General features: G+C 47.8%; 1 protein-coding gene across 1 annotated transcript in view; it reads right to left on the reverse strand.

The window, feature by feature from the left end:
* HS6ST2 (heparan sulfate 6-O-sulfotransferase 2) overlaps positions 1-24,158 on the reverse strand; it is a 130,364-nt gene extending 106,206 nt beyond the window's left edge. Inside the window, exon 1 of the mRNA XM_083796943.1 lies at positions 23,470-24,158. Coding sequence (XP_083653069.1) covers positions 23,470-23,987 — 518 coding nt within the window. The 5' untranslated portion in view covers positions 23,988-24,158. The remainder of the gene's footprint in view (positions 1-23,469) is intronic.
* Between the last annotated feature and the right edge of the window lie 3,231 nt (positions 24,159-27,389).

Raw genomic sequence — 27,389 nt, forward strand, 5'->3', positions numbered from 1 at the left:
TAGAGCACAACAGGGTATTTCTCCATGGCACGTGCTTCCAAAAGCCAGATCAAGGACAGATGGATCCCAACACTGCACTAATTTTAACACTATATATATTAAAAAAAAAAAAAAAAAGGCTGCAAAAACCACTTCAGAGAAGGTAGGGGGACCCTGACATACAAATTTTAGATACGAACGCTACTTTTACACATCACACTTCTTTTTTTAAAACATGAAGCTGGACTATTACACATTTTCCACTGCAGACCGTTGCTAGAAAAGGTGGGAAGACACCTTGTGCTGCCCAAGAACAACCCAAACCAAAGTTTCGCTGCATCATTAGGCCTCCAGAAGTACATTTGAGCAACTCATAGCCATCGAGCCTTTTTCATCCATGGATCCTAGAGTAATTTGCAAACTTAAAACCCTGCATTCCTGCACATATTACTAGACGTGAACCCACCTAAGTCAATGACACTACAAGAGGGCTTGTAAGCGCTCCTTCTACCAAGTACTTCCCTCCAAAAGCCAGCCTATTTCTTCCTCTGTCACGAGTCCACCTGTCACATCCAAGCACTGCTAGAAATCTGGAAGCCCCTGCCCTGGCAGCTTACTTAGGATGCGACCAGTCAATCCCATTCAATAGCTGTGATTAAACACAGCAAGTTGTAGACTGAACAGTAGTGTTTGAATCAGCCCACAGCCTGTTTAATCAGTCTGCATAATTACAGCAGAAAGGCTCATTTATTATTCCCTTTTCAGATTCAAGTTTTCCACTTTTGTAGTTTTTCTTTTTTTCTTTAAACACTTAAAATATTAGTATAACTGGGTTAACATCCATGAAGAATAGGCAGTTAGTTTTATGGATGAGATTAGCTAACAAGCTCGAACAGGTTTTATGTTTGACTTTCAGCTGATCTGGACTTGTTCGGTCATTTACCTGGTCTCTGCTGCAAGACATTCATTAACTCACTGTTCACAATATTTTTTTTTTTTAAAGTCATACTTAAAGCACCCCCTTAATTATTTGTGGTCTGGCAGAAGCTGTAATACTAACCTATTAATGTTAATGAGAGAAATATAGCACGCATAATAATTATATCTGCCACTTCGTGTGCAATGAAATGAAAGCGAGCAGGTTAACTTAAGCCTGAAAGACTGTTTTAACTCTAAATTTGAAAATAGAATTTGATGGTGCATGATTAAACCTCAAATTCTGTAATTGGGTGGGTATTATTGGAGCAAGATGTTAACTTTTTAACAGTAGGAAGTTTTATGAAATCTTCCCTGAAAAGAAAAAAAATCCAAGCTTAAAAAAAGCATTCACTGTAAAACACTGTTTTGCTCTCCTTCTACAAATCTTTGATTTACTTTTGACTCAATAACTCACTAAAATTAACAAGATGAAATTATGTTTTGACAAGTTCCAGTGCTGATGAACAGATTTTCAAATCACGAATCCAGCTTCACCTCATTTCTCCACCACAGCTGACAGTTGAGAAGTGAATCATTCATTCCTTCTGGCCTTTGTGTATTTTATCAAATGCTACAGGGAACAACTAACTTCGGTTCCCTCAAGTAATTTCATAAAACGCCAAGCTTACCAATTTTTCACACTTTAATAAAATTAAGATCCATAGAAAAGAAAACATCTGTCTAGCCAAGCTCAACCATTTTGGCCATATGTTGCCATCAGAGGAACCTAACCAAAACTGAGCAAAAGCGATTACTGTACGCAATCCAGTCACTCAGAACACATACAAAATATATCCCTGGTAAGCTTTCCACCACTCCTTGGCAGCATACAAGGTTGTCTTCTGCATATGGTTTGGGTTACACCTCACTGAACAGATGGGTATGACGGTTACACTTCACTGAGGATAAATAAAGAGGATTATTTGTCCCTAGAGCCAAGGAGCTGAACTCACAGCATCTTCTACACAGAGGACAGGCACACACAAGCAGCACGTGTCCAAAACTGAATACACACAGAGGAGCTTCACAGCTTTGCAAAGCTTCTGAAAGAGGCCGAACAAGCAGAAGAGCAGCAAGAGCAGGCCCAGAAGCTGAAGACTTGAGACACTGGGGGGAGAAAGTCAAGGATCATTCCTAGGTTGAACACCAGTTATTAAAAGCGAAGCAAGGAAACTGCTCCCCCATTTGGTTCTCTCTTACATTGAGAGAAACAGGACTCAAATGCCCTGCATTTTTTTCAAAAGGACACACACACGTATCTTGCTTCACTGTCAATCTTTCCTCCTCACCCAAAGGACGCTGGATTTTGTGTAAATGGCCAAAAAGGAAGGCACCCCACTTGGACAGAAGTCAAATGCACGCAAGCTTCTGGTTTCTCCCAGTATATCAGAGCTGCTGGGATGCAGGTAAGCTCCTTCAGGATAACAAACCACCAGAGAAGCGCAAACACCACATTTTCATCATAGCTACTGACAGGGGCAAATCCTAAGTAACTCTACCAAGGTCCATAGGCCTGTAGTAAACAGAGAACATGATCCCCGTGGCAATATACTAAATCCATAAAACCTCAGATTTTGTGTACAGATGGGATGTTTTTAAAGTGTTTAAACACAGCACCTGGGGTAGCATCCTAAGCTCTGCTGCAGTCAGCAATGACAGCAGTCTCTACCGGCTCCTCGCCCCACAAGGACATCACGCAAGGTCAGGCAGTGTGCTAGCTTGAAGGACACCTCCTCGTCCCCCTCCCTGAGGGCACAGGAATTGAGCTTCTCCTCCCCTTGCAACTCTCCCGGGAGCAGCACCTACTGGAGACAGTGGAGTCAGAGAGGCTGCATCTAAACGCAGCTGCAAATGTTTTACGTATTCTGAAAATTCAAACAACACAGCTGTGTGATCTGAAATATGACTCGGCGGAGTTAAGTGTCTTACTGCAGGCAATCACATTTATTATAATAAATAACTATAAATAAATAATGAGGTTGCTTAACAGGGACACGGGTAACCTGTCTAGACAATCACAGAGGTGACGTACTCGGTGCTGGAACGTCCTCCAGATTTCAACAATAAGTCCTGATTAAAATTAGCCTGTTTTTTTGTTGTTGTTGTTATGTTTAAAAAGAAAAAAAGCTGGGCAACAATTGCTTATGTAAAAATACTGAAGCCTGCTTCCCAGCAGGTGCCTAGCAAGTTTAGCTAGTAACGCCACACTCCCTAGCATGCCTTCACCACAGCGGACCCTTCGAAAAATCAGTAAAACATTCTCACAAGCAGATTTTCTCACCATATACTGCCACATAGAATAAATTCTTCTATCTGTAGCAGCAAACAATACTGCTGCAGCGACAGGCTGACCTACCTGTGGCTCAACAGCACCCCACAACCATCGCCCGGGTCTTTTGGTGGCGCTCCGCTGAGGGGAGAATGCTCCTGCTCCTGCCCTGTCATTTCACTGCCTGCCTAATGGAGAAAAGCGATGGCCAAACTAATAGCTAGAACATGTGACCTTAATTAATTAGCAGACCTAGTGGAAAATGCCAGCTCTGCATTGTCACTGCCTGCTTTCAAGGACCCTCTGCCTGTGTCAGCAGCACAGAGACGCTGGGTCTATTAGCATTTGCTCTGGGATAAGGACAGGAGATGCAAGACTAGCTTTAGCAACCTACTACGAGAGACAGACGAAGTCTGATATAAAAGAGCAAGCACCCGTGAATCAGTTCACAGAGGATTTCTTCCCTCTCCAACAGCTCTAACAGGCTCTAGGAGAAAGCCATGGAGAACTAACCTAAGGTCAACCAGAGAGGACCAGGTAGTGAGCAGATGGCCACCTGCCACCTCACCACTCAGCGATATCATTCCCTTCAGGTGCACCCTGAAACATTCCCTCGGTTCTTCCTCTCTCCCTCCAGCCACTTTCTTTCATCCATTGCTGTGTTCCCTTAGGTTACGGAACCCATTTAGCATGTAGTGGGGAACAGCTGGGAAAGCAAACAAAAAGAAATCAAGCCAGTACCTTCCACAATTACTCTGAAATCCTACAGACAGCTACAACAAGCAATGCTCTTCCAGTAGTAACATATAAGAAAAACACATTTCTTATTCTATAAAAACATCCCTGACTTCAAGCAGGCCTGCAGTCACAATCAATTCCAATAACAAATTTTATCAATACTGGGCACCAGCCTTCAGGAAAAGAGCTCCCTTTCTCCCCTAGGCCATGCATCTTCCTCTGGATGAAAAAAACAGCACTCAGAACTTTTTCGAAGCAAATACTGCAAACAGCAACTCTGCTAACGTTTGCAGAATAGCCACTGGGAGCTTGATCAAGGCTGAGATGAAGAACTAACTTCCAGGACAGACGCATGTTCACATGGGTACTGTTCCAGCAGTCAGGTCCTAATGTTTGCTGAAGATCTTCTGCGTCACAGATGAAAAACTGCAGTCACGGCTACTCAGGGGGATTTTCATTATTATTTCCACAGGTCATATTAGGGAACGAAATACCTTGCAGCTCAGCAACTAAATTTATGTGGGTTTTGCGTGTGCGTATTTTTTTTTAAAGTACTGTTATTGCTACCACCTGTAAACCATTAAGAAGTGCAGATGCTGCCAAGAATGATTTGAATACCAGTATAAATAACAAAATAAGTAGAAAATGAGCAAATAGGCTAGGTTCATCTCCCCCCACACCCCCAGGGGCAATGACCTTACAAAACTTCATACCATCCCAGACCACAGCCAGTCTTGCAATTTAGACCAGAATTCTCGCTCGAATTTCCCAGTGTTTTCTGTTTTTGCTATGTCGTCTTTTTGTTTTGTTTCATTTTGATAAAGTTTCTTCAACATCCACTGCACGTTGGACTTATAATGCTAATCAAACTTCTCTGGGTAGAGACAGAGTTTATAAATTAATCCTAGTAAAATAAATACATCAGCCAATCTTGGTATAAACATTCCTGCCTCTGATTAAGTTGAATTCCAGGACTGTGCGGCACGCATTTCAAAAGGGTAAAGGAAAGATGCATACATACAGTGCAGCACATTTCCAGCAACGTGACCTTAAAGTGACAATGCCTGAGCAGGTCTCAGGCTGAGACTGAGTTATAATGCAGAAGTGCAACCTGCTTTGCTTTCTTTCATGTCTTACCCATGCAGGGAGCTCTCCGGGCTGGGGCAGTGCCTGCGCTCGCCTGCTGCTTGCAAGGCTCCCGGTTTTGGCTGTGCCCTCCCTGTGCCAGGCACTGGGACAACCTGAGGATGCAGCCCCATGCTGAGGGTCCCCGACTGTGCCCTCCCAGGTTCCTCGGAAACTCTGAGATTTTAAGTGCCCACAATACAAGTTGTACTTTCCTGTTGTGCGTTAACTACAGGCACGTATAAGAAGCAATCAATAGTAGTCTGTGCCATACCCTAAGAACCCTAAAATACTAAGTGCAGGAACCATCACAGACAAGACATTACAGCATTTATACAGGCTGGACTCCTATATCAAGAGCTATTTATAAACTGTAACTCGGCAGAGCTTTAGTGTTCATCTACTAACAAAAATGGGTGTTTTAAACAGGATCCACGATAAGATCTTGGCAAAAGCACGAGCAACGATTCTGTTCGGTTTCACAAGTTTCCCAGTACAACCAGTGCAAAGAAAACTTCAACATCGCTAGGGAAGCTGTATGTAACCTTTCATGCGTGGGGAGTAAGGACAGGAAGTGCATCCCTATCCATTGCAAAGAAGGAATTTCTAACCTTGAAATCAGTCTTGCTTATATCCACGTTGCTGCAGTGCTAGTGCCAGGTTAACTTGCCATGCAAAGCCCAGGGGCACAGAAGAGGGCACCAGTCCCCCTCCAGCCAAGGCAATCCCTTCTCAACCACTTTCCTCGTGAAATAAAAGCCTCAATGGTCCAAATCTCTGCCTCCAAATCCACAGTGAAATCCCCTCTCTTCCACCATGGACATGATACAACTGCCTGTTAAAAAGTGAAAGCAGAATGCAATGCAATACTATAAAGCAATTAAACTGGAAAAATGTCATGAGAGCAAAATAAACAGAGTCTACTGGGAAAAAAAAAATAAGAAATTGGTCCTTTAAAAGCAACAATAAAAGAACTGTAGGTACCAGATTTGATTTTAAGAAAATGTTAGCAATGGTACATATGTTCAGTTAAGTTGTCAAAAGGAATTAGTTTAAATGAAAAGTTTTAAAAACACACTTAGAAAGCATTTATGTACTGCCACTCCACTGCTGCATTACACAATGCTTCGGAGATCACAAAACGGTCTCCCATCACCAAAATGAAACCCGGCAAATTGCTAATGATAACATTTAAAGCAAGACATGGGAATCCAGTTCTAAAAATGAAGAATGTGAAAACCTGTGTGCTTGTTTAACTGACCCAAGCCAGGTACTGTTTGGAGCCTTGCTGTCCCAGCCCAGCACTCTGCAGAGCCAGCACAAAGCAGGAATTACTAACTACGAGGGTTTAAGGAGGATGCAGCAACACTTCTTTCTAAGACTGGAGCACTCTGTAATGTATCACTCTGGCTTTTAACCTCTCATCCCATCACACTGCTCTCACGAGTTTTGTGGTCCCAGCATTAACTGCATGGAAAACAGCTGACGTTGCAAAAACTCAGCTCTTATCGTTAAAGCTAGCTGGATCCTGCTCTTCAAGATGAAGCCGGCGTGGGGCACAAATTCTCTCCTTCCCTGGGAGGCCGCCTCTCCAGGGAGCCGGACTTCTCGCTCCCGCACTGCAGGACGAGCACCTTTGTCTCTGGGAGGCGTGAGCTGGCCACGAAAGCATCACGTATGTGACGGGGAGAGTAAATTTCTGCTGTGCTGCCACCGGAGAACAGTGCCAGAGGTCAGCCAGGATGAAACCCTACAGTTCCCCAGAGCACAGAGGACAGGCAGCCTGTCGCTTCCTCTCCCGCTCCTACCCCAGCCAGCACCAGGCTCACAAACAAAACAGGAAAGCAAACAGACAGGTGAAGACCTGCTCTGCTCAGGCTGGAGGCAATGAGGCTTTTCAGATCAGTGCCAGATCCACGGCAGAGCTGCAGGATTTGTTTCCAGCGTGGGCAAGTCATAGCATCCCCTTAGACCTTGTCAGTGTACTCAGACATCTCCAGGAGCAAGCCAAGGATGCGCTGCTGAATGCACAAACTCCTTCCCCAGGTAGTTCAGGTTCCTGGCAACCTTGTTGCCATGCTACAGCTCCCAGAAAACTTAAATTTCAACGCAAAAGCAAGGGCCTCTAATGTTACCTCCTTCTAAGAACTTACCTTGTGCTCACGAATGAAAGGAGCCCTCAAAGTAACTTTCTAAACCAAAGAAAATGAAAGAGTTGGACAATGTGTGTTAGCAGTTTTGTTTTTCAACTCTTCAGATTTCTAGGCAGCTGGTAAGAAGAAGCGGGATCTGATCTCAATTAGCTAAGAAATCCCAGATGTTTTACAAAGCTTTACCGGTAAATTCAGCTATTGATCAGGGCACTGACCCTTTCAAGTCTGCACAAACCCAGAACTTCAATACCTCCTCCAGATATCGAGGAGGAATTCCAGACCAAGGCCAGGTCTTAACAATCCCAACTGAAGTTCTTTTTTAAAGCATATTAAATCATTGCTATTAAAATATTTACGGCAAAACATGTTCAGGTATCCCGCAGGCATCTCTAGCACCAATTGCTGCAGAAACATATGTGCCCTGAAAATGAAGTTGACTGATGAGCTTTGGGATGCCTAACTGCATGAGCTTGTCCGTTAATCCAAATTTTGTTCAGAGACTCTAAGACACACAAGTTGGATGGGATTTACTTGCTCATCCCCTAAATCTCAGGTTTAGGTATTTCATTTCGACAGCCTTCACCCGGGGTTTAAACCATGTGACAGAGCGTGCTACAGAAGTCTGCAGACGAACTCACTTTTAACTCGCAGACTGAGAGCAAGGTCACAAAGCCTCGGCTCCAGCAAGGAGCAGGTCACTCCGTTCAGAGAAAACTTCCACGCCAGGACAAGGACAGAGCAGACTCAGCCCAAGCTTCCACACATTTCTGCTCACAGTTCTTGCTGGGTCCGACATAGGCCTGGGAAGCCAACTGCAACAAGCAGGCAGTAATCTGGGGGAAAACGTGGCATTTTGAAAGCTAAACTGAGGCAACAACTTTCGCTTGCAGGCTGTGGTTAAAGCAGGTGCCTATATATAGTTACGCTGAACGAAAATGTCTGATGTTACTTCTCTTGTATACAAAAGTTGCTCCTTACTCTGCTTCATTTTTTTTTTAAGCCAAATCAAGGTCTTTCCCATTGCAGGCCATCACCTAGCTATCTTCTGGATTTTAATTAAGCAGAAAGAAAAAGGCTAAACTGGAAAAACTGCCGGCTGGTTTGTTTTTGACAGTCATTTCTCCAGCATCCCCCTGTCCCCTCCAAATTGCTTTCGTATCATGCTGTACAAAATGCTGAATGGCAAAAGGTCTTTAGCTCCGCTGGGACGCTGGAGGAGCATCTCGCAGGAAGGATGACCGGCTTTCACAACACGTGGTTTTGGAGGTTGGTGTTCAATTTTACACTGTAGCTCCCAAGTAATTGTGACTAACCACTAAATCACCGTGTGTAATAGATTCCTCTGAACATTTATAGCTAACAGTTCCATTATGGCCTAATCTGGAAAACATCTAAATGACTCTCCACAAAAATTAGAGGGGAACATAAACGTCTTGATAAAAACAAGATTCCAGAAGTACTCCACTTAACCACGGTGACTTCTGTAATATAATGTCTAGTGTCTATCCATTTAGTCATTTGCTATTTGATTTTTAAACTCATGCTTCAAGACATCAATCCAGAGGCCATCAAGTCTACACAAAAGGTGAAATGATCAAGAACAAACCTCTAGCACAGTGCTGGGAACCACACAGGGGAGCGACTGGTAGTCTCTTGATGCTGCTTGGCTCACTTGCTGTCTGACTGCTGTGGATGAATGCTGCCTGTCACCAAATGGGAAATATGAAGATGCCATTGGATTTTTATCCCCGCCCTTCCTTTGAGCCAAATGCCCTCGCCCCGTGTTATGACATTGCACTCACTGTACAGAGTTTGTTGCCTTTTCTGGCGCTCTGTAAAGAAGGGATGCACAAGGCTGTCCCTCGCAGCACGGCCAGGCACCGAGGGGAAGCCCTAGGCTCTGAGAAACGCAGAAAGCCTCAACCCCAGGTACCATCGGTCGCAGCAAGCCCGTGGCACCGATCACCCTCGTACATTCGGCAGGACACTGGAAGAGGTGCGGGCAGATCGGGGCAGATGCACACCACAAGTGCTGCAGCACGGCCAGACCTGCACCCATCTGGAGATCCACCTAACCTTCAGCCGTGCTCCCAGGATGGGAGAGAGTAATCCCCCAGCACCCAGAGCCCTTGCTCAGCTTCGTCCTCCTCCTAACTCTGTGATTTCCCAGCTCTAAAGTTTTAGGGGAATATAGCCACGGAGGGAGAGGCACGACCCGTGGAAGGTTTGGAGAAGGTGCCGTGCCAAACGTGAGTGATCCTGGCTATCCTTTCTTGTCAAGAGAACAATGCCACTTTGGCAGGGACAGAAGAAGGGCTGTATGCAATCAGAACCCGCAGACAATACAATCAGCTAAGCACATAAGCAGCAAAGGAGGAAAGTGTTACTGATTCATTCAGTTTTCCAGGAAAAGCCTGAACTGTGGTTAAGTGGAGGACAAGCTGAAATTTTCCATTAGGGAAAAAAAAAACACACTTTGTTTACAGAGAGAAGGGGAAAAAATCCCTCAGGTTAGCATTCAAGTACAGCAGCAACAAAATTTACCACAAAATCTCTATGAGGCAGGTACTCACCCTGCTCCCAGCCCAAAGAGCAGTGGAGCTTGCAAACAGGCTGCACTTGTTTAACAGAAAAACTGTGCTGAAAATAAACACCAGTAAGAGAATCCCAACCTTCAAAAAAAAAAAAAAGGAAAGGAATAGACAGCCTTTTTAACATTCATTCCAGCAATTTTTCCTTCCATCTCCCTGCCTGTGGGGCACGCATGGTGGGAAAGATGTGCTCAACAGGGGACGTGGCTGCTGTAGGTGACCCAAGGCGTCAGCCCAGGCCAAGCACTTGAAACCACCACCACACCTTCCTGAGCTGCGTTGTGCACTCCTACGCCGCAGCCAAGGATCAAAGCCAAGAGATGCAATAAGTGGCTGCAGCCCAGCCCAGCCCTGGTACCTGCATTAAGCAAAGGCTTTTGCTTTTGTTCTTAGCAGAAAGGAATGTTTCATCTCAGCTACTCAAAGATGAAAAACAACTTGTAAAGTAAAAGGATGTTGTCCACGTGAGCTAAGCAGCCTTTGTTCTGTTCCCCCTTCTACAAACACTGCAAACTCACTCCCACCAGCCAGCGCACAGCGCCGTTCAGAACCACTGGCCCTAGCACAGGTCATGCCCTTGGACCACGACACGCCATTCAGCATCTATAATCCTGCCAGGATCTGCTTCCAAAAAGAAAGTGCATCTCTCAAGTCCCACGACACAGACCAAAGCAAACTCCCACAAACACCAAAAGGCAATGACTCCTAGCAGCCCGGAACTGCAATTGCTGCCTTTCTATCACATCCCAGATGCCCACTTCCCTTTTCCACAGTAAATTAAGCCAGTCCCCTGCCAAAACTGAAACAATTAGCTGCGCTGTAAAAGATGTGGTCCTAGTTAGGCAAGCCATCTGCAAGTGCTCGTGAGAGCAATGACTTCTACCTGCCCTGTGTTCGGAGGGACACCGCTTACTTGATCCTAATGCCACAGGGCTTGCTAGGAACAAGGAACAACTACAAAAAGCACCTGATGAAACACAAAGTCTGTTTTTAACAACCTGCCGCACGAGATGTCATGCATGAAGATACAAACGGACCACCTCATGCACTGGTGAAAGCCCGGAGACATGCTGGCCCAAAGCCTGGGCTCCTAGCACCAGGGGACGTCTCTGCACTGCTCGCTATCCAGCGTGCCCTCTCTGTCCCTACAGACACGCGTAGTGAGACGTGCCTCAGCAAGGTCCGCAGTGAGATGAGGTGCCCACCCCAAAGCTGCCCTCGATAAGAAAACACGATCTAAGTAAGCTGAACCTATGGAGGTAAAACTTACAGGAAAGCAGCTTTGTAATGCTTGCTGCTCGCAGAGCTCCTTGTTCCAGACTGCTTTAGTTCCTTCTGATGATCAGATTTCAGCTGGAGCATCAATTGTCACAAGATGTCAGATCCCAGGTTTAATCAACCTGACTTCCATTATAAGCAATGAGTACAAGTACTGGAATTCTATCACGTATCAAAAGATATATAAATATCCTTAAAAAGATCTTTTAATCACAGGAGTAAAGAGATCTGAATTTCACTTATCTTGATGTAACTTTATATAGGACATTAAATATTTTTACTGTAAGGGAAAAAGTGAAGGATGATACTGTACCTCACACCCATAACTCTTGCCTGAATACACAGGTTTATTGCAGGAATCAATTCACCCTACGGAAACCATGACTTCAGGTGACAGATGGGAAAAGCAGAAGCAAAACTGTCCTGCTATTTCCAGGAAAATAACATAACATGACAGAAAAAGCAAATATAAACCTTCAGACAAGAAACAAGAGAACCTTAGATTTCTTAAAAAAGAATACAGTGGCAGTTTCCAAAGTACGGTTAATGCGCAGCATTTAATACAGAAGCTGTTGTCAGCCTGAAACCTCGATGCCCAGACTGCAGCCCTGCCTGGGGCAGCAGCGGCAGGAAGGGCCGAGCAGGCGCTGCCTTCAAATCCTCCAGAACCGCTGCTGAGCCGCTGTGGCCGAGGCACAGAATCTGCTTATATATTTTACAAATAACCGGATCCTTCCATAATCCAGGCTCTGAGAAATTTTTATCTCTCCATGAGCTCAGCTATTCTCAAGTCCTTTCTATCTTTTTACCTCTGCGCTGCCTGATACGCTGATTTTATAGAAGGGACTGGCTGACACGAGGTCTGGATTCAGCTCAGATGGAGCTGGCCTTTTGGATCTGCTCTCCCACGTGCTGGTGGAAACTCACAGAATCACAGAATGGATGAATCATAGAAGTCGAAAGTCATCTAAAACTCACATCCTCCTGAAAATCCAAATCAAGCCCACCCGGGAAAGGCATCTATTTCTGCAGCCTCTGCCTGCAGAGGCTTGGATGTTACGCAGAGCCTGGAACGCTGCTGCTTCTGGATTTCCAGGTCCCCAGCCCAAACTTGACATGCTAGTCAGGACAGACATCATCACGTGGATGCATCAGCTTACCCAAGCTGCTCTCTACGTCTTTGGGCCTTTTAACAGGGAACCTCAGTTTTCACTTGTCTCAGCAAGTCTCCAGACCCTACACACACTGCTCCTCTTGGTAAGCACATAGCTGAAGTTATAGGAAGAGGAGAATTGCAGCAGGGAAAGCTAGCATCTCAAAGGAGAACCAGAACAAAGACATCCACAACACAGGGAAATCCTAGCTCTGCAGAAAAGAAAACTTCAGCACCCCATGGCAGCAAGAGGTGCTCGTGCCATTATACTGACCCCTATTCTGCAGAGCGTTTAGCAATACATTTAAGCTAAGTATATGCTTAAGCAATATATTTAAGCACTTTTGTTCGCACCATAGTGTTCAAGCTTGACAAGATATGGTTTGTGGGCATCTTAAACCTACTGATGCGCAACCTCCTTCCAAAATCCTTCTCCAGAAATATCAGCACTATTCTCAGTTATGTGCATGAGTTAAACGTCCCAATAAACAAATAAATAAAAAAGATTGAGGGTGATTTTTTCCAAAAGCTGTACTGTACCAAACCTCAGGTCCAACAAACACGGTAAGCCAAGCTCACAAACAAGGGTAGTTATTCACACTCTTTTGTCCTTGCAAGTTACAAAGGAGCTCAGTAATCCAAACAGAAGAGCGCTCAACCATTTGCTGTACAACATTTTCTGATGACTGTACTTCTAGAAAAACTGCTATTCCTTCTTGCATGTGGTAGCACGTTGAATGTCTTGGAAAACACTGGGTAGTAAGACAACCTGCAGAACTACTCCCCAGTTTAAATTCATCCCTAGTCATAGCCCTGTTCTTCAGCTGTCCTACGTCACTGCTAACAAGCTGCAGCCTCCAAAATCCAGCAGGTATTACTAGCCGAATCTCAGCACTACCCCATAAATCTAAAGCAGGAAGGAAGTTGCCTCTATCCATAATATTCTGAGAGTGATCATATTCCAGCCCACAACACTGCTGACATCCAAAATGCGACTAGCAGAACGGAAAGCAGGCCAACTTCTCAGGAGAAGCAGCTGCAGGTGCAACTACTCTTTTCATTTGTTCTCTCTGCCTTTCCTCTCCTCTGGAAATGAGGATAAGGAAAAAAGGCATTTATAACTATACTTTGCAAAATGCAGGTTATACTCGGGAAGATGGACTCACCTAGGGTCTGTCATCTGTTCCAGAAGTAGGACCGGTTTAAATGGCTCTATAGGATATATTTGCAAATGAACACTGTTCAAGAGATAAGAAAATGAGATATCTGCTCTGAGGGGCTGCAGCCATAACAGCAACACGTTGTGAGCAGACAATACAAGCTTATAGCAGAGCACCAATGCTGCAGTCCTGATGGCTTTGGTCAGGACATCTGGTGTTACATACCCAGTGTCTCCAATTTAGGAACACCTCCTAGCTCCTCACTACGCTCTTCTACGAGCCAGAGCACTGGCCTCACAGACACACCTCCAGGACATGCTTAGGGCCATACTTTAGGGCAAGCCTACCGGGCTTCTGATTTTTCCAAGTTGTTCTTTCCAAAGAGCAAAGTCTGAAACTGCTTCATCCATGAACATGGATGAAGAATTACAGAAGATGCAAGAGTTCTGGCGTGACCACGTGCCCTCTGCTACGTGGTCAGCAAGCTTTCCTCTTTCTTTCATTGGAGGGAAACCAGGCCAGGAAACCAAAGATCCTTCATGCTACATACACACAGAAATCCTGATGCAAAGAGCTGAATTAAGCTGACGAGCCAGAGGCTGAGAGGAGGAGGACAGGTCTGGTGATGGAGGCAGGACTCACCCCAGCTCAGGAACAGAGCCAGCTGTACAGTCCTGGCTTCTTCCATCCCACTCACTTGTTTATCCTCCGCTTTTCTCCCACGCAGACCAGAGCCAAGTACAGAGACCCCAGCAGTACCTTCCTCCAAAAAGCCAAACAACTGCCCTCTAAGTCACTTTTATTTGAAAGCCAAAACTATACCCCACATTTTATCGACCGAAAGTTATTTGAAGTCACCAAAATTCAAAAAACTAGTGAAGTTTCAGCTAAAGATGCGTGACTAGGAAAACAGAAAATGTAATGGGTAGGCCATGCAAACAAATACTTCTTGTTGTACCGGCAACTGACTTGCAGCATACTAGAACTGACAGAGTTAAAGCCTAATTTATGCCATTTATGTTTTTGCAAGTCACTCAGCTACCATCAGGCAGACGCATCCTGTTGCGTCTGACATTTCCTTGAGCACTTTTGTCTTACTTCTCCGCGCTACCACTACACTGATGAGATCCAACACCCCCACAGAAAAACAAACGGCTCGGTGAAGCGCAGAAGCCACGCAGCCGTCTTCCTCCCCACCCGCAGCTGGCGACACCGGCTGAAGGAGGAACGACGCCTGCCGCTTTTTGGGAGCGCTGCGCAGACGGACGCCTCCACCCACAGCCGGCCCCACTGATGTCCTCAGCAGCAGCCCCGCAGCATCTTCCACCTCAGAATGAGGTAGCTGCTTGCCGAAGGAAGTTGGAGACGTATCCCCTGGTAATTTTTGCTCAAGTGGGACACAAAGGCATTCCCAATAACTTTCTCTGAACCCACAAGAAAGGAAAAAACAGCCCCAGATTAGCTGAGGATTGCTCCAGGGAGTAGCTTTCCCACGGGCAAACAGAGAGCGTGAGGAAGCAAACAGAAGGCAATGTTTTAAGCACTTCCACCTAAGTCTTAGTTTGTTAAGCAGAGGGGTTTTAGGTATCACACAGATTAGATTAACCTCACCTAGACCTTCTTAAGGATTCTCTCCCCTCAGTTAACCTGAAAAAGGAACTCTCAGAAGCAACTTCTCTGCATTTAACCAGAGAAACTTTGCTTTCCTTAGCAGAGGGTTAAAACGGCTGCTTTACTCTGAAGACAAGGAAGCTTGGAGAAAATAGTCCCAAAGAGGGCTTTACTCACTTGATTTGGGTGTTTGCTGAAGGATCCCACAGTTCAAACTGCAGTTCCAAAGAGCAGATTCCCACTGCTAGGAACAGCAGTGTTTTAATTTATCCGGCACAAAATAGAATAAAGGAAGAATTGATCTTCCAGCTACTTGGACCTCTAAGAACATCAAAACTTCACAGCCCTTTTGATTATGAAAAATTAGGAGCATTTGCTACAAGGATCTCATGAAAGGCATTGCTATCTTCATGCTTTTATGGAAATGCGCAAAATCGTTTAATGCTGCAAGATTCTCTCTCTCATAGCTGCATATGTTTAGCTATATGACATCAAAGTTTGGCTCCTCCACAGTTGCACAAGCAGCTGAGAACCAAGAAGCAATGTGATGAGTCTCACCCCTAATGGATCTTACGACTTATAGGTCCTCTAAACACTAATGATTTATTTAGTCTTGAAAAAAATGGAGATTTCACTCAAAGCTGTATACAAGCAATATCTTAAATGGATTCTGTCTTTAAAAGCATGAATGGCTGAGGAAGAAGGCTGGAGTCAGGGAAGAAGAAAAAGCTAATCCTAATCATCACTCATTCAAAAACACCATCTTGTTATGCGCTTATATACGCTACCCACCCAGAGACACGTAAGTGTATGGAAACAGCAAGCGAGTTAAGTGTTTACCAACTGACTTTTTATTTTGAAACAAACAAAAACCATACACTGGATGTTAAACACAGGTCCTACCCAGTGCGAAAAAATTATACTTTTACTGTTCACATCTGCAGTATGAACTTAAATGCAAAAATATACATACACTGCTTTGGCTTCTTAGTCTCACATTAGCAAATGCAATTATCTTTCATTAATTTTACAGAGTGCTCACAGTAGAAATTAAATCATTTCTTCATGGCTGTTTAAGAAAAACTTTACCGTGTTAATTATTCATAAATACAAAAGTCTGCTACTTATTACTCATCACAACTGTGATTCATTTCAATAATGCCTGAATAATTCGGTGCTACCCTATTAATCCCAGAACACGCTGTACAATGGCCGGCATCAGCAAATCAATCACGAACAGCAAACCACGCTCGCTGGCAGGTCGAGGAGGAGGAGGAGGAAGAGGGCAGGAGCGGCGCGGGACTTGCTGGCGACCCTCCACACCGAAGCCCACTCGTCCGAGCGCCATCCCGCACCTCCGTCCTCGCCAGCCTCGCGGACGCAGCCAGGGAGCGAAGAAGGGAGGGAGCAGGCGGCAGCCCCGCGAGGAGGAGCGGGAGGAAATGAAATCCTCTCCAGCAACGCAGGGAGCGTGCACGGGCAGTTGCAAAAAAGGCTGAGCCGGGAGGGCTCCTCGGCCCCAGCGGTCCCCGCAGCGCAGACAAAGCGGCCGCCATTTCTGCGGCTAGGTGTGGAAATGAGGAGCCGCCCGGAGGTCTGCACCCAGCGCCCTGGCTGCTCAGGGAGGACAGAGCCAGCCCAAGGCTGCCGCCCGCACAGACCCGATGCCGCAGGGAGGGGGAAGGGGGCAGAGAAGTGACTACGGCAAGAAAGCGCACTCAGACCTGGTGGAGTCCCAGCTTCTTGTACCGCTTCCACAGTTATTTAAAACAAAACCAAAAAAAAAAAAAAAAAAGAACAACAAACCCACAGACCTGGCCACACACACACAAAAAATAAAATAAAATCGCACCAAATTACTGCTATTTTTTCCCCTATAAGAAGGTCAGAAAATCATCAGTGCCTTGGAAACACCTCTCTCATCACCACGCTCGATCGGCGCTTGCAGGGGGCACGCACGCAGCCACCCCAGCGCTGGGCCGGCACTGCCGAATACCCACGCGATCTCACAAAGACCCTTTCCTGCATTCAGTATTCAACTACGTATTATTATTTTGCTTTCTAGCAAGTTACGCAAGCTAATCTGGGCTGATACTGTACAGAAACGCTACCTTTATTATTATGGTTGTGGAGAAAGTAAATTAATGCAAAGGATTGCACACAGAGGCCTAATCCATTTGAGGTAAATCAATGCATTGCACATTTAAATTGCTCTGCTTTCCTTCAGAAAAGTACATTGAAGTGATTCATTAGGCACTGAACTGTTCACAAGAAACAGACCAATTCTCTTAGGCATGCCAGTGCATCTCTGCTAGTTAAATTTAAAAAGCAATCAAGTCTACTAATAAGTCCTTTTTGCCGACATTTACATCAGTAGAGAACATGATTCCTGACAATTCAGATTAAATAAATGAGGGACAAATTAATTTCAGTTAATATACCTCAGAACCAATGTTCAACTCGTTAAACTTAAAAAATCTGTCTTTTAATAAAAATAAATAACCTATCGGTGATGCTCGACTTCAAAGTGCCTTTGATAACCTTTATCAAAGGTTATCAAGTTATGAAGAGGAATCACGTGGCACAATCTGTGTCTATTTTAATACAGTTGAAGCGTGTATTTATAGTTTCCTTTTAATATTTATAAATTCCCAGAAAAATTAGCAGAAAGGCACCTTTTCAATGAGGAGCGCTCGTGTGTCTTAGTACAACAGCACCGCGCCATGGTGTTCACATTCCCACTCTGCTCTTTAGGGAGGACTGACCTGGATAACAAACGGAACAAACAATGCAGCGAAGAGCATCTCTGCCTCGCCTCTTGCTCTGCTGCAATCACTGGCATTTATTTGTGCGTTAAATAGCATCGACTCTCCACCCACCCACACACACGTTTTCCGAAGTTAAAATAAAAGACAGTAGGAAACATACTTTTAAATAACAAAAAGTCAATTTGCACTTTAATAAAGATTTAAAGCAGAAATGAAGAGACCTAATAGGGAAAATGATTTTTTTTTAATCCTTTTAAGGTGGCCTTTAAGAAGTCCAACGCTACCTGCAAAACCAGCAGTATCAATTTGGAGAGCTAGGCCCTGCCGTCCAAACTTAAAAAACGTGAGTTTAAGTTCACAATCAGGACCTTCAAGACAGGGCCCTGCAACAGGATTAGGCTAAGGAATGACTTATTTGTGGAAGCAATCTCCTGCCCTTCCCTCCAGGCCCCTTTTTGGCCAGGCTGCTGATGCCAACACCACGAAACCAGGTGACAGAAGGGGAACCACCAGCCACAGCAGCACGTTAGCAGCTCACCAGGCGATGCCCGCTGCGCCACCCGCATCTCATCTCGCGGCTCCGAACCGAAAGAAGCCAGGTCATTCAGGATCCCCGCCGATAAACCAAGCGGCGTGGCATCACCCAGGCCTCGCAGCACCGCCGCGACCGCGTGGTTATTTCTGCGGTGTCACAGCTGCTGCAGCGGTTTCCTGGGAGCCTCACCCAGGAGCGTTTCAAGGGCAGGCGTGCTCCCCTGCACGCTGTTTTCTGCGGGACCCTCACACCTCGCTTCCAACCCTTCTTTTTTTTTTTTTTTTTTTTTTTTTTTTTTTATTTCCAGCCTTTCAACTGCCAATTCTGCGGATAAGCGACAACCACCGAATCGTCTCATTCACACACAACCAGACGGAGGAGTGCCACCGGGCAGGAGGAAAGCTCAGCTGGCCCCACAAGAAAAGCAGCGGTGAGAAGCCAGCCCTGGCACAGACCAAGCACCAGCAAGCAGGGGTTTTACTGCTCTCTGGCTGGAAGGCGCATCCTTGGAAAGAGTTTCTGCTCCATCAGCATCCAGAGGTTTTAAATTGTCCTCCTCCTGCCAAAGCTGGAAGGAAGCTGGTCATTAGCATCGGCCCCATGCCTCGGAGCACCTTGGGACTTCACTGAACCCCTTGCAGGATGAGGAGATACGGCGCCAATTTGCAAGGCTTAACTATTTCCCAAATCCCACTCGGGTTAGCTACCAGCGCAGGTGAGCTGGTGGAGCTCAGTCCCTCGCATGGCTGTCCAGCAGCCGCTGTTGAGCGAGCCTCTCCCTAGGTTGCAAAACCCCCAAAACAATTTCTGCTACACGACTTCCCCCCCTCCAGGCAGAAGCGGCCTGCTGGGAAAACCCAAGCACAGGGCCCACCCTGCTCCGGGAGGAGCGGAGACGCCACCAGCACTGCCGCTGCTGATGGTAACGCTCGCTGCAGCCAAGCCACCTCCTTCCAGGGGCTCTGCCAGAGGGCCGGCTCGCAAGGAGCCACACGCATGGCAAAGGACCTCAGATTTGCAAATGCAAATCCCGCCACATTTCCAAGAACGCGGGGATTAATCTGCTCAGCCAAAGGAGCCAAACACAGTAAATGCTTCCAGTGTGCTGGAAAACGTTTTAATGCATCTTTTCTTTAGATTTTCATAAGATGTAATTTGGAAGAGTTTAACTAACATCAAGGGACAAGGCAAGAACATCCACACGCTGCCAGGGGCTTTTGCCACACATCACAACAACACGGTGCCAGCGTCAGGCTTCCCAAAAACCAGTAACTTGCATCCCTGCTCCTGGTCCAACAGGCTTCTACCAGCAACGTAACTTTTCTTCCAGTCGCAGACTTCCTGGCTCCAGGCTTGCTCTCCTCCCAACAGAGAGAATCTCTTCCCTTCAACACCAGCCAGGAGGGACACTGCGTTAGCCTGACCTTCGCCCGCAGCCACATCTCTCACCCGATGAGGGTACGAAGCCACGACACCACTTAAGCGTGCAGGTATCAGTATTTGCTCCTATGTCTCATTACATTTGCCAGCCTAACCCCAAGCCCTTTTGTTTCTTACAACGGTGCCATTGGATTTATTGCTATAGACAAGTTTGGTAGATACCTCCCATAATAATTAGCCAGAGCTGAGTGAAATCTGTTGTGTGATGCTCTCACGCACAGTTACTTTGGACGCTGCTTCAGTCTGGCGTGCCAAAAGCTTTGAGGCTTCCACAATCAATCAAGTGACCCAAGTCAGTCACTCCTGACTAGGAAAAGGCACATTTCTCCTTTCTCACCACTGATGCCAAGCGGCTGAGACAACCCACTCCTTTCTGCCACCACCATCAGCCCACTCCACCAACCTCCCAGGCAGCAAATCCAGAGAGCCCAAAGCATCAGCCCCGCCTGTACCTTCCCCCTTCCCTCTCCCAAGATTTCCGGAGGCTGCGGTGCTGCTGCTCCGTTCCCATCCCCATCAGCTGAAGGCAAAGCCAGCTGCAGAGAGAGGCAGCCAGGAGGATGAGGAAGAGGTGAACAGCCTTCAGCACTGATGGAACAGGCGACAAGCAGGAAGGAGGCCGACAGAATACGCACCCTGATGGGATAGGGGAGGAAAAAAAAAAAAAATCCCTTTCCCCACACACACAGACTTATGTTCCTCTATGGCAAGGAAGGCCTGAAGGAAAAAAAGGGAGCTCTGTTTATCTACTTACTTCATATTAAGCAGCGCAGGCACCACTAAAAAGAAAAGCAAATTCGTGGAATCTACATGCTTAGAGACAGGAAAGTACCATTGTGTTAAATCCAAAATAAAAAACTATCACAAACAGCCACCCTGAGCACTTCTACCCCAGAGCAGCAACGTGCCCTTCAACCCTGCAGTTCCTAAAGAAAACACACGCAGACTACTGATGAGAGAAGAGCAGAGGCTGAAGAAGGAATGCTCCAGGCAACCAGATTCCTCACGGGCACAGCCCCAAGGCTGATCCCATCACATCATATCGTGGTGATGCTCAGGTACCTGGTGCTGAGCCACAGAGAACCCAGACTGGGCATCTTCTGGACTTCCTAAACAAAGGCTCAACTTTTAAACAAATGCAGAGGCTCCTCAGGAATGGTTCTGCTAATCACCAATCCAACCAGCCTCAAGACAAGTAGACTCCCCATGCTCCTCATCACAAACCTCCACGCAAAGTAATTATGCATAGATGCAAGCTAAGTTTGCTGGGACAACCACCTCTCACTTGGCTACTCCCAAACAAGGCTAGGCAGCCCAAATGTGGTAACTACAGACTGCGTTATAAAGCTACCAAGTCATTCAAACCACCCTTAGAGCAGGTATCCGCTTTTTAATCACCTTGACCATAAACAGGAATTCCCATCCTTGCCTAGCCAAGCTCCACGTGAGGAAGCTGTGGTCCTCTGCTCCTGACTGAACCCCGTTCCCTGCCCTGACGATGGACCCCAGCCAGGCCTTGCACCCCTCCTTCCTCCTCCAAGCTGCGCCCTTCACTCAGGACTCAAGCAGAGAGGGATTTTTCCCTTCCCTCCCTGCCAGTACCGTTCAGGCTTCCCCCAGTGACCACAGCACAGGAACAGCCAGGCTGGCCCTGCTCAGAGCCCCAGCCAGCCAGCACGGCTCCTCTGCCCAGACACCCTCATCCCACACCTACCACTACTCTGAAAGAAGTCATTATCTGCCCAGAAAGTGCTTAGATGACCGTCTGTTACTGGCACTAGGAATAGGTGCTACTTAACTAGTTGTCAACCGAATGTTGCTAAATCGAGAATGCAAAATAAAATTAAGCACGAGACGTTACAATGTGTAGGAAGACTTGAAGGGACTATTGTTCGTTTCAGAACGTCTCCTGCTGTATTTTTAAACGTCTAGAAGTTGCAGTCCAAATAATCGCTTGTCAAAACATTATTTGGGAGAACAACTGTAGCTACTAAGCAACCTGCGTAATTAGGTTATTAAAAATGCAACGTGATTTCAAAGCAGGCTTTTATAGAGTAGACCTATACGTAACACAAAACCATCACAGCTTCATTTTCATCCTTTTCAGCTTCCATCCCAAGTCACGAGGCCTCAGGACCTCTCTACGTCGGTTGTGATGACACCCACGGCATTGCTGGACGAGGAACCGTCGCTGCGAGCTCCTGGGAAGGTACATGCAACAGTTCTGTTTTGACTCAGAAAAGCATGTTTGGTAATCCAAAAGGGGGGGGGGGTGGGGGGGCAGGAGAAATCAGCCAAAGCCAAAAGCCACAAACAACTCAGCTCTGCAAGCCTGGCATTTCCTTCTGCCTAAGGTGGCTGGCCCAGGACGAGGACTCTCCCATTTTTCCGGAGGGCAGGACTAACCCTGAGCACAGAAGGGACCCTGCGCCTCTGGGCAGCGAAAGGAATCCGTGCCCCGCAGCTACAACTCTGCAGACCAGGCCCATCTCTAGGGGGAGAGAAAGAAAGATCACTTGAAGATGTTTAGCGAAAGAGACGTCACGTTCCGCGTTTCCATTTCTGCCGGCAAACAATGCATTTACATGACAGGTAAAATAAACTACACAGCCTGGGAAACTGGGAAGATAATGTGCCCAGAGGGCAAAGAATTAGTTCCTGATGTTTGCAAATGGAGTGCCACAAAAACGAGACAATTAAATTTTAAGGCAGCGGGGAAAACAAAAGAGCGAGAATCACAATAGCTAAGCCTCATGAAGAGCTTCATCTAGGCTACAGGAAGATAATGACGCTAACCATTTTTCTACTAGATGGCAGTGTGGTGTCACGCTATATAAAAGGAATTCTATAAAGAAATTGCACTCTATTTCAACTGAATCTGTGCTTAGACTTGACTTCAGACAGCATGATATATAACAGCACCCTCGTTGTAAGGGGACCTGCCATTAATCTAACAGCGCAAGAGGAGCGATACCCTAGTTTCTGATTTCCCAGCAAAGCAATGCAAAAAGACGCTGAAACCCCGAGCCGTTCGGCCGCACGCACGGCCGCGGACAAGCTCCGAGGTGGGTTACAACCGCAGGCGTGCTGTCACCGCACCGCTCCGGGAGCGCGCGGCATGGAGGCCCTCGCCGCTCGGAGCACCGGCCAGCTGGGCTCTGGAAACGCAGGGGCAGCCTTCAGGCAGCCAGGCGGCTACGGTCAGGTTAGGTCAGCAACTTCTACGGGAAGAGCAGGGCTGAAGAAAAGCAGCGCCACTAAAATCCGAAAAGGCGAGCCCGAAATAAAACGAGGTTAGGGCTGGAGGGCAACGGCAACGCTTGCGGGTGATATTCAGCCCTAAGAATAACCTCTGATTCGCAAGGCTGACGTTCGCGCAACCTGAACTTCAGCCCTAACAGCACCCGGCGGCTCCCAGTTCCTCCCACCGCCAGCGTTTCTCTCTGGGCACCAGGCTCAGCGCGCTGAGGCTGAAAAGCCCCGGGGCACGGGGGCTGCTCAAGGCACTCGGGGAGCCCCGGGGCAGCCGGGCCGGGGCCGGGCAGCACCGTGCGAGGGGCTCGCAGCTTCGGCCGGCCCGCAGGGACCCTTTAGGACGGCGGCAGCCCGCGGGCTATCCCTTACGGGCGGCCGGCTCGCGGCACGGAGGGGCGGCAGGCCCCCGGAGGAGGGGTGCGTGGGCTCGGCTCACCTGGAGGGCCGGAGCCGCACCTCCTTCTTGCTGTCCACCACGGAGGGCACGCAGTTGGTGAGCTCGGTCCAGTCGGCGTGCAGCCCGCAGCTCCAGCCGGTGGAGAAGCGGGAGAAGAGCCAGGTCTCCCGCTTACCGGGCCGGTGGCAGGTGCACTTCTTCTGCCCGGCGCGGCACTCGCACGGCTGCTCCAGCTGGATGTTGCGGACCAGGTGGCGGCCGAAGGTGGTGCCGCCGGTCTTCTGGATGTGCAGGAAGACGATCAGGTCGTCCCCCTTGATGTTGAAGTCCACCCGCCGCAGCAGGTCGCCGGCGGAGAAATTGAAGCGCGGCACGAAGCGAGCCGGCGTCTCGTCCTCCGCCCGGTACGGGTCGGCGGCGGCGGCGGCGCCGGGGCTGAGGGCGCGGAGCCGCAGGAGCTGGCACTCGGTGCCGGGGCACACGTACTGCAGCACGATCACCGCGAACAGGAAGAGCATCACCAGCGCCAGCAGCACCTTGTGCGACCGGTCCTCCATCGTCGCCGGACGCGCCGCACATCGCCGCCCCTCGCTCACAGCCGCCGCCGCTCGCTCACAGCCGCCGCCGCCTCGGGGGGCAGCCCCGGCCGCGCTCCGCCGCCATCGCCCCTCCGCCGCCGCCGCCACCGGCCCTTCCCGGCAGCCCCCGCGCCGCCTCCGTTCCTCCCCCCCCCCCCCCACTCCCGGCACGGCTCCGCCCCGGGCTCGGCTCCGCCCCGGGTCCGGGCACGCGCTGCCGCCGCCTCACGGGGGTCTGGGAACGCCGCCACGCAGCGCGGTGCCCCGGCGGGGGAGGCACGGCTACACCGCTGCTCCGGGCCCTGCCCGCCTTGCCCCGGGCCCTGCCGGCCTGCCCCGGGTCCTGCCCGCCGGTTCGGGTGCCGGGGCAGCGGTTGCTCGACGCCCCGGGGTGGCTGCAGGCGATCCGGTGGCAATTACACGTTCTGAAAACAAACACGAGGGCTCCGCGGGCATGTGGCGGGCCGGCGTCCCGTGTACACCCCTGTCCAGCCCTCCCGCACCCACCGGGTCGCCGCTCAGGCCCGGCGGCACGGTTCGCACCCCGACGCCTTGCGCCCGGCTCTCTCCCTCTCCTGTTGCTTCCTCCGCCCCCGTCCCTGTCAGCCAAGGGCTGAATTTTCTAATACACACAGCAGCCAGCACAGAAAATAATTTGATGCCACTCGCCCAGACCTTCATCCATCATCAAAAGAAAAAAAAAAGAAATGGCCTGCCTCCTTTCTCCTCCTCTCAAAGGGCTCCTGCAGTCCACTTTAAGTAATTTCACCGGCTACGTGTGGTGTTCGGAGGGGATGTCTTTATGGTTTTTTATCCTTGAGCAACCTACCCTGCCTTTCCTATTTTTTTTCCAGTTGTCTCAACTATTTTTGAAAACATTTACACTCACAATAATAGGCAATTTTATCACAAAGATTCTAGGCATGAGAACTACTGAGTTAATTTGCTTCTGTTTATATCTGTCTCTCCAAAATGAATGGATTGCACCATTTAATGAAAATGCTGTGTTCTGAAATTCGAGCTTTAAAATTATAAAGATGTTGCTGTGCTTTATATCCATCAGTCTCTCACAGTCATTTATTTAAAAAAAAATACATTTGCCTCCAGCTTTATTTATTTTACATTACAAAATAACAAAGATGTGTTCTGGGTTAAAACTGCTCCTGAATGCTAATACGTGAGAATTAAAAGGAGGGAATAATGACGGCCTAATGTCTACACTAAATTAATATATACTATAAAAGATATGATGCATACTGGGTTGGTGTTCCCAGCAGAGCCATTATTCTGGAATGGGCTAAACAAACAATGATCATCCTTTCACTGATGAGTGATGGTCTCCAGTCTGCTGCCTCCTCACCCACGGTATGCAAATGATGCTCCCTAGCTTTGATCCAGGGGGCACAAAACATTAGCTTAGGCACTACAGAAGCGAAATTCACCCCGAATGAGATAAAAGTCTGCGGTCCCCCGTGGGTAATGCGCTCCCTGGTCAGGCAGGGGCATGCTGCTGCTGGTACAAAGCAAGGAGCTGCTTTAAAAAAGGAGTTGAAGGGACAAAGACAATATGAAAGCAGGGTCGAGCCAAGCTGGTGCAGGATCTCCTCTTGAGCTGACCCCTGTTTACCTGCGGAAACTTTCTGAAAGGCAGTGGCTTGTATGTAGAGGCACCAGGTATTTGCCCAGAGACAGATGAGTACAAAGCCTTCTGCCTCAGGCCCTAGATCGATGGTTGCAGCTTTTGGAAACCCTTGGTAACTTTTCATGTGGGACAGATTATCACATCCCTGTCGCTTTTTTAAAGACCTTCACAGCATCTGAATTTCACTTCCGCTTTTGGTTGACAAATGGTGACTGCTTAGCCCTAGCAAAGAGAAAAGACCCACCAGCTCTGCGGCAAGCAGGCTGCCAGAGTGCAAACCGGAGCTTTATTAGGCATTAACACCTCTAGCTCATAGGAAGGATCACAGTTTCCCGTCCCCCAGCATCAGCCGCACTGCAGAGGCCTGGGCAGGGCCTGCAGGCAGCTGTGAGCCCTGCGGGCAGAGGGGCAGGACTGGGCTGGGGACACCCCGACTGCTGGGGAACCCGCAGCTGCCTCCCGTGTCATGAAAATAGCATATGTATTCCAGCCACAAACCCACCTGCCACCAGCCCAACAGCTACTGCTTTCTCTCGGAGAATGGTCTCTCTCAGCTGGAGCAGCTGATGGCTAAATGGGTTTGTGGTGAGCCCGTTCAAAACCTCTCTTTCCAAAGTGGGTCCTCAAAGTGATGGGGCACATGCTCCAGCCTTGTCCTCCACTAACCCAGAAGGAGCTGTCCCCATCCTGCTTCCACAAGATTTGTAGAAACAGGTAGATTTTCTTGGCTGTCGAGTCTGGGTGAAATTGGATACCAGGGTCAAAAGATGCTAGTGGGGTCAGCTAGGCAGCATGAACACACCACCCTGTTTCCTGAGGAAACAAGGTTTAGAAAGAGTAGAAAAGCACAGAGCAATGAGATCTTCTGCAGGCAGGGCACCGGCATCACGTGGGAGGAGAAGCAGAGACGAGAGCAAGAAAATGCCCAGCAAAGAACCAAAGAAATGCAATCATGGGAGCTGGATAGAAGCTTCGCCAGTGCCTCACAGAATAAGGCCCTTATCTAGAAAAAAGGTATGCAAATAAGTAAAGGCACGGAGCAGCAGGGTGATGAGTAAAACTAATTAGAAAATGAGGCTTGATTATTCATGGACTTGACATATCAGAGAGCAGCTAATCAAAGGAATAATACAAGTTTGCATATTCTTTGTAACGTGGGCATCAAAGCCCTCAAAGCCTCTCTTCTTGTCACTATGGCATCACCACTGCTCATTCCTAAAACCAAGCACACTCAATGAGAGCGTAACGTCTCACTCCGGATCACGCGATGCATCTAGGAGAGCTTGGAGTGTCCAAAAGCACGTCTTTTCTTTCCAGCTATTGAACTCATCTAGCAGTTACCTCTCCCTTTAGATCTTACCTTCACAAATACAAACATCGCCCTAAGCTCTTTGGATATATGGGAAACTGGACAGCCTTTAAAGGCTGGAGCCAAAGGCCTAGAAACAAGAGACCTACGTGAAACTGGAAGATAATCCTTTACAGTTTCATTTTGCTGCTGACTGACAATTAAATAAACTTTGTAGAAATCACGCTTGGGACAATGGGCTTGGTAGGAGGTACGTGCATAGTATTTGCTGCATGCATGAAGCTTTCAGAGGTATCTCTTTCCCAACACATGGCCTCAGAAACCATCCATCCAGGCTGCTCATTTCCATGTACCAGCAATTGGAGCAGGCCAAAAGGCAGGCTGCCTTTCAAGTTTTGAGGTATAAGCAGATTTTCAGTTTTACACACAG

Source organism: Anser anser (genome assembly GCF_964211835.1).
Source record: "Anser anser genome assembly, chromosome: 13".
Lineage (NCBI taxonomy): Eukaryota > Metazoa > Chordata > Aves > Anseriformes > Anatidae > Anser > Anser anser.